General features: G+C 36.6%; 1 protein-coding gene across 4 annotated transcripts in view; it reads left to right on the forward strand.

The window, feature by feature from the left end:
* Nucleotides 1-17,092, forward strand: part of ZFPM2 (zinc finger protein, FOG family member 2) — a 440,124-nt gene that overhangs the window by 219,426 nt on the left and 203,606 nt on the right. For all 4 annotated transcript variants that reach the window (XM_008520784.2, XM_008520785.2, XM_070630801.1 and 1 more), the window contains one exon: nucleotides 2,098-2,216. In XM_008520784.2, coding sequence (XP_008519006.2) covers nucleotides 2,098-2,216 — 119 coding nt within the window. The remainder of the gene's footprint in view (nucleotides 1-2,097; nucleotides 2,217-17,092) is intronic.

Consider the following 17,092-nt stretch of genomic DNA (forward strand, 5'->3'; position numbering starts at 1 on the left):
TAACTACATTATCACATATGAATATGCGTGTATATGTTGAGGGATATTTCCCACTGAGTCCTTTTTGACATCATAATAGATTGTTAGCTGTCTGTCTTTGAGGATTTTCTCTACAAGGCCTCTGATTCCAAAATATTTATCAAGAAGATTGTACAAGGATGAAAAACATGTTCAGGGGCAATCTAGAAATGGGTTTGTTATTCTGTATATCGAAGACAAATTATTATTGTTCCATTCCCTAGACTCTGGATAAGCTTCAGGGTTTGATACTTAAGCACTAATATGCTATTTAATATAGACATTATATTTGTAAAACTATATTTCAGATGCTCAGACTTACTGAATTTTGGGGGGGCCATTTTTCTCATTGCTGATCATCTTTAGCTGTTGATACATCAGAATGAAAAAAAAATGGAAGGTATGTCTTCATGAGTTTAGCATGTTCTTCCATTTTTAGTGTATTTGACAAGTGGGAAAGGAAGGAAGTATGAAAAGAACGGAGAATGGGGGTGTAGTCCCTGAATTTAGATTTTTACTGTGAACTTGGAATTGTTTTCATTGAATCTCATTGTTCAGATATAGCTAAATTTATATTTCATAATAAACACAATTTAACCATTACACAATATTTTAGCTTATTATGGTTTCTATACTTTGATTTTGGTTTTGGGGATGAGCAATAATACAAACACAAAAAATAATGTCTGATATTTTAACTATTAAAGGAGGTGACAAAAATGTAGGGAAATAAGGAAGAGATATAATTGAACTGAGGTTGATGGTATTGCCTTTCAAAGCATCAGGATTAAATCTATATCTGTAAAGATAGTTATTGACTTGAAAAGAAACTAAGGCCATATTAAGGCAAAATTTCATAGTATATTACCTACCATGACTTATATATTACTTAGAAAATGTAATTAGTGAAAACCATTCTATTTTATTTAGAACTTTCCTCAGCTGTCTATTCTATCTGAATTTCCATTTATATTTCTTCTTAATCCATTCCCTCCCATTTTCATGTCTCCTCTTGAGCAGGCTGAGAAGAAATACCATTAAAAAAGAACAATAAATTATATTAAGATTAATATTTTAGAATATAAAAATTTTGGTATGATAATATGGATGGTAATACTGTCATGGCATAAATATCATAGATTTAATTATTTAAAGAGAAAGGCTACAATTCCTGATTAAGATTTTTTTTCTGTTTATCCTAAACAATGTTTAGGCTGATAGCCATTCTTTAAATTTTTGAAACTTGATTTATTTATTTTTGTAATTAATCCATTCATTTATTTCTTAAGCCAGCATTTGATGAGTTTCTGCTTTATGCCAGTGTGTATACCATTTTCACTTCCCATTTGCCTTTAATGATTCCAAAGTAATAATCTGGAGGAAATGAAAGGAAGAAGACCATCCTAAACTGGCTGTTAAGTGTTTTTGTGCAAATCCTTTTGGTAACGTAGAATCTTACTTAAAATACCCAATATAAAAAAGTAACGACTTTGATTAGCATTTTTTTATTTGGGAAAACGTACATCTCGACTTTTTGTACATGTGGATGTTTTATCCACTGAAACTAGGAGTGATTTCAGAAAATTATCATGTACTTTCAAAAACTGTCCAGATGTTGTTCACCAAGAGTCTTGAATAACTATAATAAAGTTACTGCCTGAGGTATATGTCTTTAATGGTAATTTTTTAGTTACATTGGTGATCAATATGAATTTTAACACTAAGTCATTGTCCTAATGTTTCTTGTCTATCTGTTTTGGCGTTGGATCAGTGCTTTTTGAGAAAGTGTTATTATGTCTGGTTCTTAAGGACTTACTAAATAGAATTGACTTTAGTAGATGATGTGTGTGAAAAGGCACAAGGAAGAAATTGGACTAAATTTTAATACAAGTATAAGAACAAGTTTTATTTCCTGTAAGGATAACAACATCAGTTGTTTTTCAGACAAGCATAATTAATTCTCTTTATATGAGTACTGAGAATATTGTGCGTGTAAAGCAAACACACAAAAAGAGGTGGCTGTTTATGAAAAAGCTGGTGAAAATACTCTAAAACGCCTCTTGTTTTCATTGTCTGCAGGAGAGCTGGAGGTGTTTCAGAAAGACGGGGAACGAAAAATTCAGAGTCGGCAGCAACTTCCTGTGGGAACAACCTGGGGGCCATTTGCTGGGAAGATGGACCTGAATAATAATTCCTTGGTATGTGGATGTCCTGAAATGGTTGACTCAGTATTTTGTCGTAGCTTAGAAATTCTCTCTCCTCGCTTCCCAGGGAAATCACAACAAAAAGTTTTTTTCTTTTTCATGGACCACGAAATTTCAATATTTTCCAAGTGGTTTGTCTCTGACAGTAATATACCCAGAATTCAGTAGGAAACAGGTTGATCATACTAAATGGTTGTTTAGTAAGCTAATTTGTTAGGTTGTTGCTTTATCTGCTTAGCCAGACTAATACTGTTCGCATTTAATAATATATACAAATGCTTTTATTTTTAAGATGACACAAATTAATGTCATACGTTACAGGTTTATGGGAAGAACACAAACAAACAACCTTGTTATTTCTCGGTAGTAATCTTTGTACCTTTAAGAGCAAGGATGAATGATAAGCATCATAATTTTTGTTGTTAACTTTTTTGTGAAAGTTCAGAGATCAGAACGTCTATCTCTAGGTAAGATTATATGGACAACTGATTAATTAGATGTTTTAAAAAGTAGTGGAAAGATGGGATGTTTGGTTACATTTAAACTTCATTTCTTAATTGAATATATGTTTCCTATTGCTGCCTTAGCAAATGACCGCAAACTTTGTAGTTTAAAACAACACAAATTTATCATCTTGCAGTTCTGGAGGTCCAAAGTTGGAAATGAATCTCACTGGGCTAAATCAAGGTGTCCACAGGGCTGAGTTCCTTTCTAGAGTCTCTGGGGGAGAATCTGTTTTCTTAGCTTTTCCAGCTTCTCAAGGCTGCCCACAACCCTTGGCTCATGGCCCCCACCATCTTCAAAGCCAGCAATGGCTGATTGAGTCTTTCTCAAATCCACATCCTGACTCTGACTCCTCTGTCTCCCTCTTCCACATTTAAGAACGCTCGTGATTACATCAGGTCCACCTGGGTAATCTAGGATAATCTCCCTATTTTAAGGTCAACTGATTAGCAGCTTTAATTCCATCTGCTTTCTTAATTCCCCTTTGCCGTGTAACATTAAGGTTCCCAAGTTCCAGGAGTTAGGACGTTAGGACCTCTCCTATTGTAAGTGATAACACAAGTGATAAAACTTGGGGAGGAAAATGTTTTATATTCCTTAGAAGATCCAAAAATTGTATATATGCAATGGAAGTCCTTCTCTCTAAACGCCTTTGATGTAGAAACAGTCTCGTGGCTGCTAAACAACTCCATCCACACTGTGGGGACGGAAACCTCCACAGGAATTTTGACAAATGAGCTGGACTCAGCAAAATTGCATTCTTTCTTCAATTTGTTACATGAAAGAAATGTCGTCTTCAACTTATTACATGAAAGAAACTGAGACATGTGGGGATCTTTGTTTATTCAGTGCCGTGTGGACAAGACAGAGGTTACTGATTGAACTAAAAGTAATGATTGAAATAAATAGGAAAAATCTGTCATCAAACTTTGAAACAACATGTGAGATTCTAGGAGTGTGCTTTTTACTTCCTAAATCCATGTATTTATCCATAAAAGGATGAAGTAGGGAATGTCACATGTGTTTGAGGACCAAACAAATTGATAGTCCAGGCTAAATATTTAATAATCTAGGCAATTTAATTCATGGTAGTCGAATTAAAGCTACTTCATAACGAGTTTGGGATGTGGTCCTGCAAACACTGCAGGCCTTGGCTGAGTTCTGTCAATAGTTCTATTGATTCCTCTGAGAGAGCAATATTAACTCAACTGATTTCTTAGGCAAAGGCAAGAGGAAGATTGTCTAAACAAAGGTTGAGTTAAATGCTGTTCGAAACCCATTTTATCTTGGAGTTTCTATTGGTTCTCTAGTATTGTTTTAAAAATGTTTGAGGCAATAAGATATTTATCTTATTTATCGTGCATATCAGACACCAACACAACGTTTAGTCATTTCTCTAATATTTCTCCAAAACTGTACTGCCACTGAAGTGACACCTATTCTTGATATGAGATGAACATTTTCCCCTTTACTATACCAAAATAGTATCTATATGAAAATGCAATTTTTGATTAATCTTCATTTCATTACCTATGTATGTAGAGTGGCACTTATACATTGGTAGCTTATGCTAAATTGTAGTATGGAAAATAAACCTGTTTGTGAAAGTTTAGTTTTCCAGTGAAATAATTTCCTATTTTTTAGACAGATGATATAATTTTTTAATACTGCTATACCACTCGAAAGCTATTTTATGCCGTATTTATTATTTTTAAAATATTCAATTTACATAAATGAAGTTTTCAGAATTTTTGATACTATTTGAAGTGTATAAAGACTCTTTGGGTATCAAAAACCAGAAGTGGGTAATAGTTCTTGATAGAAAACAATCTTAATACCCTAGTTTTCTTCTTTTGTCTTGGGTATTAAATATTTGATTTGTGTTGTTTCCTTGAACTATAGTGTATTTCTCTATTTTAAACTTAGTTGTTGCTAAAATATACTTTAGAAATATTTTTCTTTTGCAGTAACATTCTTTTCCAGAATTTACTTCTGATTTCATGTTACTAAATACTACTAGTGCCACTGCTGATACTACTGTAGGACAATTGAGTAACATACACTGCGTACTTACTCTTCTAGACACTGAAGGGAGGATTGGGAATGGATTAACTCATTTAATCCTCAAAACAACTGTGTGAATTTGGTTCTGTTTAAAATTGTATTTCATAGATAAGAAAATAAAGGCTTAGGCCTTTTGATTCCAGAATCTGCATTTTTGAAGACCATACCAACACTGCCTCCTCAATAGCATCTATACCTTGGTTTGAGCATGACAAAATTGGTTGGGGGTTTCTTTACAAGAACTCTAAATTTATAAAAATCTGTGGGAGAAAATATGCAATAATTAGAGGTATGCTCCTTTTTTCTTACTTCAGGCAAAGTATTTCCTGTAATACTTCATAGATTATTTGAGCAGTTATAAGTTAATTCAAAGACTTCACAATTTTATTACCTCTTTATAATTTGAACAGTACTTTAATATGTATTTTATATCATGAAGATAAATTTTCCTTATCATAAAATATATAGCCCACTAACCCTTCCTTACCCAACCTTGAATCAAATTTGGAATTAGCACACTCTTTAAAATTGCTTCTTCGCCAACCGATGTAATACTACTCTGCTCAGACTCATGGTGTTGGCTCAGGAGATCCAGCACACTAATTAATCCAACACAGTAATTAATTGAGTCACCATGCCAGATGTCAAATCCTTTTTCTATCTTTCAAGTTCCCATCTTGAAGTGCATTAGCAATATGCCACCTTCTGCAGGAAGCCTTTGCAGACCAGGCATTTGGATGTATATGGAACATTTCAAGAAATATAGGCTGTATAGAAACACCAAACAAACTGATTTGACAGAAAGTTATTCTTGGAATCATATAACACTGAACGTAGAAATAAAGAGTCTTTTGCCCACATCTCATTATCTTGTTAGAGACTTCATGCCTTAATGGTTTAATAATAGCGGCAACAACAGCATATAGTTAATAATTTCATTGGGCCAGATGTAGGTCAAAGTGTTTTACACGTTTTATATTTCATTTAGTCCTTACATAAGCACAGGAGAAGATAATATTTGTCTCCTTTATAACAGAGGCGGAAACTGCTACTTTGGGAAGTTAAATAATTAGCCCAAGATCAACTCAGTCTGATTCCATAACCCATTTTGCAATCAAATACTGTCTTAGAAATTTAACTGTACTAAGGAATAAAAATGCTATCTAATTTATAGGGCTTTTGGAAAGACTAAATGAGGTAGCGTGCACGAGTTAACAAATACTAAATACTGTTACTGCTCAGTCACCCGTAAACATTGACCCATTAAAATCTATCAAGTTTAAAACTAAAAAGACACTCCAAATTAAACAAGTAAAACTGTAGACCTTTGATGTTTGGGGGTTTTATATACCCAAATTTGAGTATTTTCTAAGGACTCTATATTGGCGTTCTCCAGAGAAACAGAACAGGTAGGATGTGTGTGTTTATGTATATGCATGTATATAAATACATAGAAAGAGAGAGAAAGAGAGACAGAGATTTATTATAAGGAATTGGCTCAAGTGATTCTGGAGGCTGACCAGTTGAAAGTCTGCAGTGTGGGAGACCCAGGAGAGCTGACAGTGCAGTTCTAGTCCAAAGGCTGGCAGGTAGAGAGCCATGAGAACCAATAACACAGATGAAGTTTGTTGTTCCTGGAGGCCAGTCTTGGCCAATCTTTTTGTTCTAGTCAAGCTTCAACTGATTGGATGAGGCCCACACACACTATGGAGAGAATTCTGTTCACTGACTCAAATGTTAATCTCATCCAAAACACCCTCCAAGTTGACACCATCACAGGCTCCAAAGCTCTATGATAGATCGTAAGTTTCAGTTTTTTCAGGTACAGTGTTACACGCCTGAATGAATTGTTAGCCAGTTGGTGAGTCTAGCCTTCTTTCCAACATTCCACCTCTGTGGCAAGGAATAACTTAAACTAAGCTATCATGGTGACACAAACTTTATGTTTTTGAAAGTCTTGCAACTTTATTCACTGAAAATATCAAAGGGTTACTGACAAAGGATGCATTTTAAAAATCACTTTAAATCGTGATCAATATCTGTTTTGAAGGTGTTTTAGAATTTCTATGTTTATATGTTGTGCCTGTGATTTTTTTCCATTTTCTCCTAAGGACAGAGATCTTTGTAATAGGCTAAATCGCTGCTATGCTAGCCCATGGTAAGTGCTTAATAAGTATCAAACAACAATGATTTTTTGGAAGGTTGGATATCTGGAAGTTAAGTGACATTTGCCCTCTCTTGCTTTTGAATATATCAGCTGTCGTTGGCCAACTAGTCTTATTCAGCCAACTGCTGGAGTCATGCAAAGTGCTTGCTTAATTAAATAGAACATAAATAGAAAGTCCCAGGTTACTTACTACATAATAGTAGGCTCTTCACAACCTGTTAAACTCAACAAATGAAATTTTGTAGAGAAATCTTATTTTATTTATGCTGTTCAATCAGAATAGAATCTTGTTTTATTTTCCCATAGGGCATTTGTAACATTGAATTCTACAAATAGGAAATACACATCATAAAGGGTACTATAGACAACATTTTATTGACTTCATGATGAAATAATCCATGCATTAAGTTGCACCTTAAAATTTTTGAGATCATTGTCATCATAGAAATGTGGTTGAGGAAAGAGTTAGAGGTTCCAGATCCACGTTATAGGAAAATATTAGAATTGTTATGTCTCCATTTCTCCCCTTCCAGTTCTCACTCTTCTAGTACCAATCTCTGATCTCCTTCATTGCCAGAGTCTTCAGGCTTCATGTTGTACACACCCTGTAGCAAATATATCCCAAACCCTAAGTTTTCAGCATTCACCTGTATAGTCAAAGGCTGCCTAGTGGAAACATCTGTGACCTTCTATTTGAGGACTCTTTTTCAGTCTCAGGAGCAAACTCAACTGCAAGCCAGGCAAGCTGGAAATGCGGAGAATTAAAGTTTCCGGAAGTAATCCTCAACCAATGATGGACAGAAGTTGGTGGATAAATACCCCTGCTTCCTCGCCTCCCCATTAGAATATGAGAAGTGTTCTACACTGTCTCTGAGAGTTTGCCAGTGGAATCGAGCTCCAGTTGGCTTTATAACACACCCTTTATGGACTTTTTCCTCTTTCCTGCTTTCTCCTCCACACTTCTACTGAATTTTTCTGAGGTTATATCCCCAATGAACTACTTGCACTTGAATGGGTCTCAGGGTAAACGTCTGCGGAAGCCGTGCCAAGACAGCCTCTAAGATAAAATAATGAAGTGAATTTGAAAGTAATTTCCAAATTGTTGTTGAAATTCTAGAGGACATAGGTCTTTTAAAAATCTTTCTTATTCAATTTTGGACCTCTGCTCCTGGCATGTGATAGGTATTCAATAAATGCTCTTTAAAATAAAAATCTAGTCTAACAATTTCCTTACCACAAGCATTCTGACTGATTCCACCCATACCCTCCCATCTTCACCATCTCAATGATATAATTTATAATTTTGCCTAGGCATGACTTCTTTTGGGGTCTTTTATTTCTTTTCATTTATGTTGACATTGTGAATGATATCCTCCTTCTTAATATTCCTTTTAATCTGGGCTGAGGACTACCATACTTTTCTACTTCTCATCTCTCTCTGGGTCTTGGCTCTTTTGAATTTAACTGTGCGTGTTTCCCAAAACACTCTGGCCTTTCTTCTCTTTTCCCTCTGTTCCCAGTGCCCCAGGGAGCTTATCCACTTGCAAAGCTTCAGCTACTAATTTACAAATGACATTTAAATTAAAAAATCTCTAACCTTGGCTTTTTACCCTTTCTCTCATAGCACATTTCAGCTGTTTTGCAAGCCTTTCCCACTGACTTCCTCCAACTAAACAGATGTAAGGAGAGTTTATTACTGTTTCCACAGATTCTGTCTCTCTATCTTCTCCCTGACTTCTAGCTTTTAGTCACCTTTGACCCTAACTCTTTGCACCTTCTTTCCTGCCTCTGCAGGAAGTTCATTCTATAAGTTATTCCACGGTTTTTTTTTCCATTTCTACCTCTCCCTTCTCTCACATCTCAAATGTCTATTTACACACGTAGTTACACACACACACACACCCCTCTCTTTTATTTCCTGTAACACTACCCTCACTTTTTCCTTCCACTCAGAGTCAAACGTCTTTCAAGATTCTCCTTTTCTCTTCTACAAACCAAGTACCATAACTCCTGCTTTCTTAATGTCTGTTCTCTCCTTGGTATTTCTCCTACCACTGCTTAGTTGAAACCTCCATCGTTTCCTCCTTGATTACATGTTATTCTTCTAACTGTTCTTCCTGGCTTTTCTTCTTGTCTCCTTTTTCTTTACCCAAAAGACAGTGTGTTCCCTAAACAAAACTAGCAATTTTTGTGCTTAAAATCATCCTAAAGGGCACAAGAGAACCCAGACTCCTTGGCAAAGCCTTTTGTGATACTCACCTCCTTAGCTCTTACCCCTTTTCCACGTTCAGTGTAGGTTTCAGTCAACCTCCACTCCCTGTAGAGCTCTGAATATGCTCTTTTCTCACATCTCTGTGCTTTTGGCCTTGCTGTTTCATCATTCTTGGAAGCCCAAAGCCCCCGCTCTTCCCTCTTCCTCACACTAACTCCAATTCTTACTTAGACTTAGCTCAGAGTCACAACAAAGGAGACCTTCCTTAAAGCCTTCAGTCTGGCACAGATATGCATTCCTCATGTATTTCCATGATGCTCTAGGTTTATTAGGGTAAGAGCTTTCATCATATAATGGTGTCTGTTTACTTGTCTGTCTCCCCTGCAGACTGTATGCTCCTTGTTTGTCTTTTATTTTTGTATTCTTCCTACCTAGAACAATGTCTGGCTTATGGCAAGGGCTCAATAAATAACATTTAAAGAGTGAGTAAATTATTGTTTTAACTTTTCCGCAGTATCAGTGAATGATACACATCTCTCTTTCCAGGATCCTTGCATTTTCCTCTAGTCTTTGTACCCAGTTCTCCTGTTTCCTCTGAGATCTTACTGCATGTACCTAACTTAGCAATACTATTACCACAGTTAATGCTGTCTTATGCCTGTTTTATTTCGTTATATGTTTGTTTTTCCTTGATCTCATTTAAGTGTAAAGTTCAGTAGGGCAAGACAACTATATCTATTTCTTCAGTTTTTTACCAAATAAGGAGATATGCTCATGATGGCTTCTTGATAAATATTGACTAATTTCAGTGTAAGATTTGCAACCCTTTGAAGCAGTTAAGGAGGACGAGGTGTTGAGCCCGTTGAGGCAATTATGATTTGTTTACAACAGAATGAGTTTTCGATCCCTCACTATGACATGGGTGAAGGCCAAGAAGGTGTTCTGCTCTACCATGCTTTCTGTGAAGTCTCATCCAGCATCGCACTTTCCAGTGACAAACCATCTGGGAAATTCCATCTGTCTCTGCTTGGAAACTGAGGTGGCAGTCGCCCACTGTGAGCAATTTTCTATTAACTTCTTGGATAAGATCAGTCAGATTTATACTGAATTGATGGGAACAGTAAGAGCAGGGTTGTTCCAAGAGAAGACAAATGTACTGATTCCTCTAATTGGGCTTAAGCCAGTTTCATTCACAGACGCCCTTAGGTTCTAGTAGTGCAAGGACTTATAACCTTTTTAATTGTACCCCATTCCCCTTGGGAAATGTTGGTTAGATTCATTATTGATGGAGGTTGTAGATTTGTCCCTTAGGGAGGCCAAGATCATGGCTTCTCTTATACTCGTATCTGCTTTGTGGAGAATTAATGGAAACTGAGTGGACAGGGAGGCTGCTCGAAGACATGAGGCAAGACATTTAATGCAGCAGAGCCTTAGAAAATGACGTGTTGGCCTGGTTTCTAGAATTAGAGTGGGATTTTTGTTTGTTTGTTCATGGAAGAGAGGAGTGCTCAGGGAGAGGGGAGAGGTGGGTATGGAGTCCCAAGTTAGTAAAGGCCTCCTGTAGAATGAGTCAGAAAGGCAGAAACCAAACTCCAAAGAATTATTTCACAATTCAAATCTGTAGAAGCAAATCAGGTCAATTGCATATGGATCTGAGGGGACTGATTGCATCACAAAGTAGGCAGAGTTATGATGTTGGCAGTGGATGGGATCATATTGTAATATGGGAAAATAACGTTGAAATGAAAACATAAATTGCACCTTTCCTGATAATTAGTACCTGCTTCCAAGATACTTCTTTTGTGTATAGCTAGTCTGCCTGCTAACCTAAATCTCCCTTTGACTTACTTTTTCCTCTGCTGGTGAAGTCTGTCCAGGTTCTTTATGTTTGACTTGGATTTGAAAGGTAGGAACTCAAAGACATAATTCCTTACCATAAAACTTACTTGCCTATTCCTGAAATTTAAACATACTTTTGCTTTTGGGTCATGATACATAGCTAAACCTATTTACGTATACTTAGGTCTAAGTTTGAATAGTACTAAGTTTGAATAAACAAAAATCATCTTTTTCTCTATTTAAAATTATTCTTGTTTCTCCTTCCTAGATTTCCAAGGAGAACTTTTATTGAAGATGATCTTTTCATGAGTTGTTAAAACAATTCCATATTATGTTGTTAATTTAATCATATCTGGAAGGAATAGTTGTTCATATCATCATCATATGGTCAAAGTTGCTCTGCTGAGAAGAGTATATGTATAAAGTTCAAGAGATGAATGCGTAGCACTACCTTTCCCAAAGAGTATAGGGCTGAAAGATGAAGTTTGGCTATTGGTCTATAGCTCCAGATACTCCTTGTGGAGTTGTCCCTGTTTGCATATCTTTTTCACTCTTCAGGGTCCCTCAGGGGATACCGACAGAATCTGCTCCCTAAGGGAAGTCTATCAGCTGCTTGGTTGGTGAGGAATTGTTTTGCAAAACATAGTTCTATTGTTTTCATAACACATAGTATAGAATATAAAGCTTGAAAAATATTTTGGCTGGAGAAGTTAAAATGAGAAAGCACTGTAAGGAGCAATTATTTGAATAGTTGACTAGAACTTTCTTCTGTTATTTGTTGCTTTATCTGGCACACCTTTTAAAGTCCTTCTCCTTGATTTTTTTGAAGACTTGCCATTCCACAACTCTTTTTACAACAGTCGGTTTGGCATTGTGCACTTACCTGTTATCTGCATAGTTATAATAAATATTGTTCCAATGTTATGAGGGGGTTTAGCAGTGATCTCAGCTGGCATGAAAATTAATGCATTCAGTAACTTGGAGGTGATAACTGTGAGAGAATGGACATAAGTACTATTTTGTATTCCTTCAGTATAGTCTTAAAAAATCAATATTACTTAGGAATAACTCTTTAAATATATCATAAAATATTATAAGATATTGGACTCTGTCTTTAAACTAATTATCAATAGTTATTCCCAGGACACCTTTAATCAAGTATCATAATTTAACAGTAGCCTTCAGTTGCACTGACAGTCTTGTATCATACGCGGTTTTCCTGGTATAGGCAAGTTTGTGAGTAAGACTGTCCAAACCACTCCTACATGGTTCTGTGTTGACATTGTATCATGGTCTAGAGGCAAGAATTCTTGCATATATTTGTAATAAAAGAAAAATAAAGTAATATTTCTTAAATGCTTTTGGAAACATGAAATTATTTGAGAAACTCTTTAAGATTAACATCTCTTTTACTCATTAATTTAAGTATTGGATTTAACATTGTTCTTCGTTGTTCATTTGCTCTTACATCACTTTTCTCATAAAATCCTTTGGCCTAGTTTGACAAAACTGTGGCTTCTTGATTCTAATGATTTGTATGTCTTGGGCCATTTTATATGTTTTATTTCTCCTTCTATTTTAAGGGTCAGGAAACCAGAGTCAAGCATAGGGTTATGTGTGTAAGCCTGTGGTTTTTCTCATATTCTTTATTCAAGTTTCTGAGAGTCAGAAATATAAACACAGCTTATCTAGGTGTCTCTGGCATAGCATCTTTCACAAGACTGCATCAAAATGACAACCAGGGGGGGCCGGTCCTGTGACCGAGTGACTAAATTCACCCCTTACGCTTCAGGGCCCAGGGTTTCGCCAGTTCGGACCCTGAGCGTGGACATGGCACCGCTCATCAAGCCATGCTGAGGTGGCGTCCCACATAGCACAACTATGAGCACCTACAACTAGAATATACAACTGTGTATTGGGGCACTTTGGGGAGAAGAAGAAGGAAATAAAAAAAAGATTCACAACAGATGTTAGCTCAGGTGCTAATTTTTAAGAAAAAAAAAGTAAAATGGCAGCCAGGGCTGTGGTGTCATCTGAAGGCTCAACTAGAGGAAGATCTGTTTGCATGCTCACTAGCATGGTTATTGACTCAGTTTCTTACCTCGTGGGCCTCTGCAGAGAGCAACTCACAACATGGCAGCAGTTTCTCTTCGAACAAGCAAATGAGAGAGCAAGAGAAGGAGCCCAAGATGGAAGCCACAGTCTTCTAGTAACCTAATCTTGGAAGCGGCATTCCGTCACTTTTGCTGAATTCTGTTCATTAGAATGGGGTCAGTAGGTCTAGCCCACACTGAAGGGAAGGGGATTGCACAAGGGCTGGAAACCAAGCCTGGAATCACTGGGGGCCACTCAGAGGCTGTTTACCACTATGGGTAATTTGCATAAATAGTTACCTGACCTCTGGATAGAGAAGGACTTTCAAATGATAAGAGCAATGAAAGAAATCACAAAAGATAATCCAATTAATTTGAATAAAAAACTAAATCATACATTATAAAGCCTCATAAACAAAATCAAAGGTTGACTGATAAGTAAAAGACAGTTGTGAAATTGAGATATATTTTATTCTTATTTCTGAAGGTAGATAAGATTTACCACATAGGAGATGATCAATAACTTCTTGATTAATTTACTTAGAAATTAGTTGTAAAGATAGAGAAAGAAGAAATGAGTTATACAGAATCTAATGGAAATTAGGGACCAGAAGGAGATTGTTTGCTGAGTGTTCCTTCTTTAGGAATTTTGAGAAACATACACTAATACATTGTAAAGATCAGAAATGGGACAGAGCCCATGATGTGGTCAGAGTTGCCTGATTCTCATCCCAACTGTTATTATCCAAAGTGGATATGCTGTCTTGGGTAATCACACATGCTCTCAGTTTCATCATTTATCAAATGGAGGTTATTCTACCAGCCTTACACTAAGAGCTTTACACTTGTAAAATTATATAAAATTATATACATTTAGTCACTTCGAAAAATATACAGATTGTTAGACGAACCTAGATTATCTCTTATTATGCCTGTGAATAGAAAGTAGATTACTCATTCCTTTAATTCCCCAAGCAGTGCATCCAAACTTTTCTCTTCTGTCCCCTCTCTGAACGTATTTAAAAAGCACATTGGTTGTCATCGTACATATACATCTTCATACACGTGTGCACAGATGTATTTACACACACACACTCACACTTTACTGATTGGCGAGCATGAGTATTCTGAGAACTCAGAGCCTAGAGAAGCAGAAGGTATGTACTTAGAGCATTTATCATCTAAATACACAATCACCACAGAAACAGTGAAAAACGTATATTTTTAGGAAGAGAAAGGAAGGTTAAGTGGTCAAATTGCTTTTTGAATTATCCTGGTTTCTTTGTGTTTTCTTTCTGCAAGGAGTTATTCTTTAGAAAGCATTTCTGAGGTGTGTGATTAGGGATTTTAGACAATTGGAAAAGTAATTTACCCTGTCTGATTCACTTTTGAGTTAGGTTTATATTTTAAAATGTTAACTCAATTCTTTCATTATTTATGGCATTTTAGAGCTCAGTGCAGAAAGGAGTGAATAAGGCAGTCATAATAGACAGTGATGCACCGTGAAATATGGAGAAAGCAACAGAGTTTGGAAGAGCAAAGCCATTTCGCCTGTCTTAAGTTTGAGCTTTTATTAAGAAGTCAAACAAATACTGTTTCTCATTACCCTCTGTGTGAGCATTATCCCACAGACAGGAGCAGCAAGGGTCACCTTGGGTTCTGATATTAATCTTGGATGTGGCATTACCAACTTGCATCTTCAAGTCACTGCTAGCTGGCATGTGTAGCACACTAGTTCATTTAAGGTGCCTAGTGATGTTCCCATGTGCTTCTGAGATAAGCATCAGGGTACAAGTACGTGTCCAGTGAAGTATCTACAGGGAAAAAAAAAAGATAGCATTTGCTTTCATTAAAGAAGTCCAGAGACGGTGAAAAGAGAATGTGTCCTTTTTCTGAATATTTTCAGCAAGGAACATGGGCAGTTTTATAATTGTTGCATTTCTTTAAAACTGTGTGAAAACGACAACTCTTCAAAGGAAGCAGGCATTTCCAGAAGTGTTGCCCATCTCTGCTGATACTCCAGGAGGAGAAGGGGCGAGGGAGGAAGAGTGCGTGATGGAAGTCCAACAGTGGTCGGCTCCGTGACTTCATTAATCAGGTGGAGGCATTCTGAAAAATGTTTCTGTTTGGTTGCAGCCATCTATTTTTTGGTGTTAATCTGCGCCCTGTGGCAGGGTTTTGTGAAAGGAAACAATGGACAGTTGTATCACCCCCCTCCCCGAATTGTTGTAGCCCCTGTCAAAAGGCTCCGAGGATGATGCAGGTCTGTATCAGCCTGATAAGGAAAAGAGGATTCAAAATGGCTTTCGAGAGATCTGTGGGAGTAGAGTGTGCTGTTTTGGACCAGAAAAGCTATGGAACACAACAGAGGCCCTTAATGGGATCCTAAGGGTTCAGTGCCAAACCTTCTGCTGCTTCTTGAAGATTTTCTAGTGAAATATTTTGATGGCGAAATTCTGTGACTGTCAGAGAGGCCGAGGTTCAAGATGCTGTTTTAGGTTATTTGCTCCATAATCTGTGATTAGTCCATCTCGGTCAAAAAGACAAAAAGGAAAAAAGCAAAACTCAAGAAACCTCCCAGAGTATGTATGAAGGTCACTTTTCATCTGCTGACAATGAATTCCTGTGCCATTGTCATCGTGAGCTCTGTGCAAGTGGCCAATACATTTTCTATACTGTAGGTTCCTATTTTATGGCTAGATGAAATATGAAACTATCTTTTATAATGCTGATTCCATTTTGGCAGGCTTTTGGATCCACATATGGTTCAGTTAAGCTGTTTTGGAGACTAATGTACCTTAGTTATTTATCGGGATTTTTGAAAGGGGATAAATGTGCTATTTTTGCTCTGGATTTAAAAAAATACACATTAAATGTTTCCAAAAAATTCATACAGCTAAGAAAATTCTAGTGAGCTTTAGAAACTGATCTACTGTTCCCAGGACAACTAAAATAAAGTCATTCTTATCCATGACGGAAAAAAAATTTAAAAGACAGCTGAAGCTTTAGAGAAATAGAACCAGGATTTTATAGCACACAGCAATAATAAAAACGGAGAGCAGTAAAGTTGGCATCTTGTAACAGGCTGTTATCTTTAAGCATCTTTAGGCTTATAGTTGCTGCTGGGATTTTCTTTCATTCATTCCACTGTTGTCCTGGCATGTTATAAATAAACATACAGGCATAACGAGTCAAAAGCAAAGTGTTTGTCAACGGGATGAATGATAGGCAGTGACCTCACATACCATGGATAGTTCGATGCTCAGTTAGGAGGGCCTGGAGGTGCCGTGTGCCCCCGCTGCTGAGGCCTGGCTGATAGAGGGAGACTCCCTCTTCCACTTTAATCTGCTTGTTTTGGTGAGTTTAACTCAGACTCTTAACTTTTGTTTAAAAGAATGTCTGTAGGCAAGTATGAGAAAAGATAAACTAGAAGGAAAGTCACATATTTACCAGTGTCATTTCAAAGCACAACGTTTTCTTCCTAAAAAAGCTCTGGAAGAATAGATCTATTTGGATAATAATACTCATACTTTGCATTTGTGAAGAGCCTTCAGATTTTTTCATGTGGTCATTTTTATTTGAAGTTAATCATTAAATAAACTTACTAGAAGGAGCACAATCTAAACTTTTGGCTATTGGTTACATAAGGGTCTGGATGAAAGAGTGGAGATGGATCCATTTTAACTTGTCACTCTAACTAATCCATCCTACAAAATTGTGTGCCTTCCAAGTGGTGTGTTATTTTTATCTTCTTTATAGCCGAGTGAGAGGGGTAGTGGAACAATTATTTCTATTATTTCATAACTATTTTAATGGTCTTGCCCTGCTGTTATTTACTAGCAATTGAATAACTAAAATCTCTTTCTCTAATGTTAGATATGTTGTGCTAGATGTCTTGAATGAAAACTTGACTTCATATTTATTAAGTATGCACTATATGTCAGACACTCTGCTAAGAAGTGGGGCACAAAAATCTAAATTCTCATCAAAC

The sequence above is a fragment of the Equus przewalskii genome, chromosome 8, assembly GCF_037783145.1.
Source record: "Equus przewalskii isolate Varuska chromosome 8, EquPr2, whole genome shotgun sequence".
Classification (NCBI taxonomy): domain Eukaryota; kingdom Metazoa; phylum Chordata; class Mammalia; order Perissodactyla; family Equidae; genus Equus; species Equus przewalskii.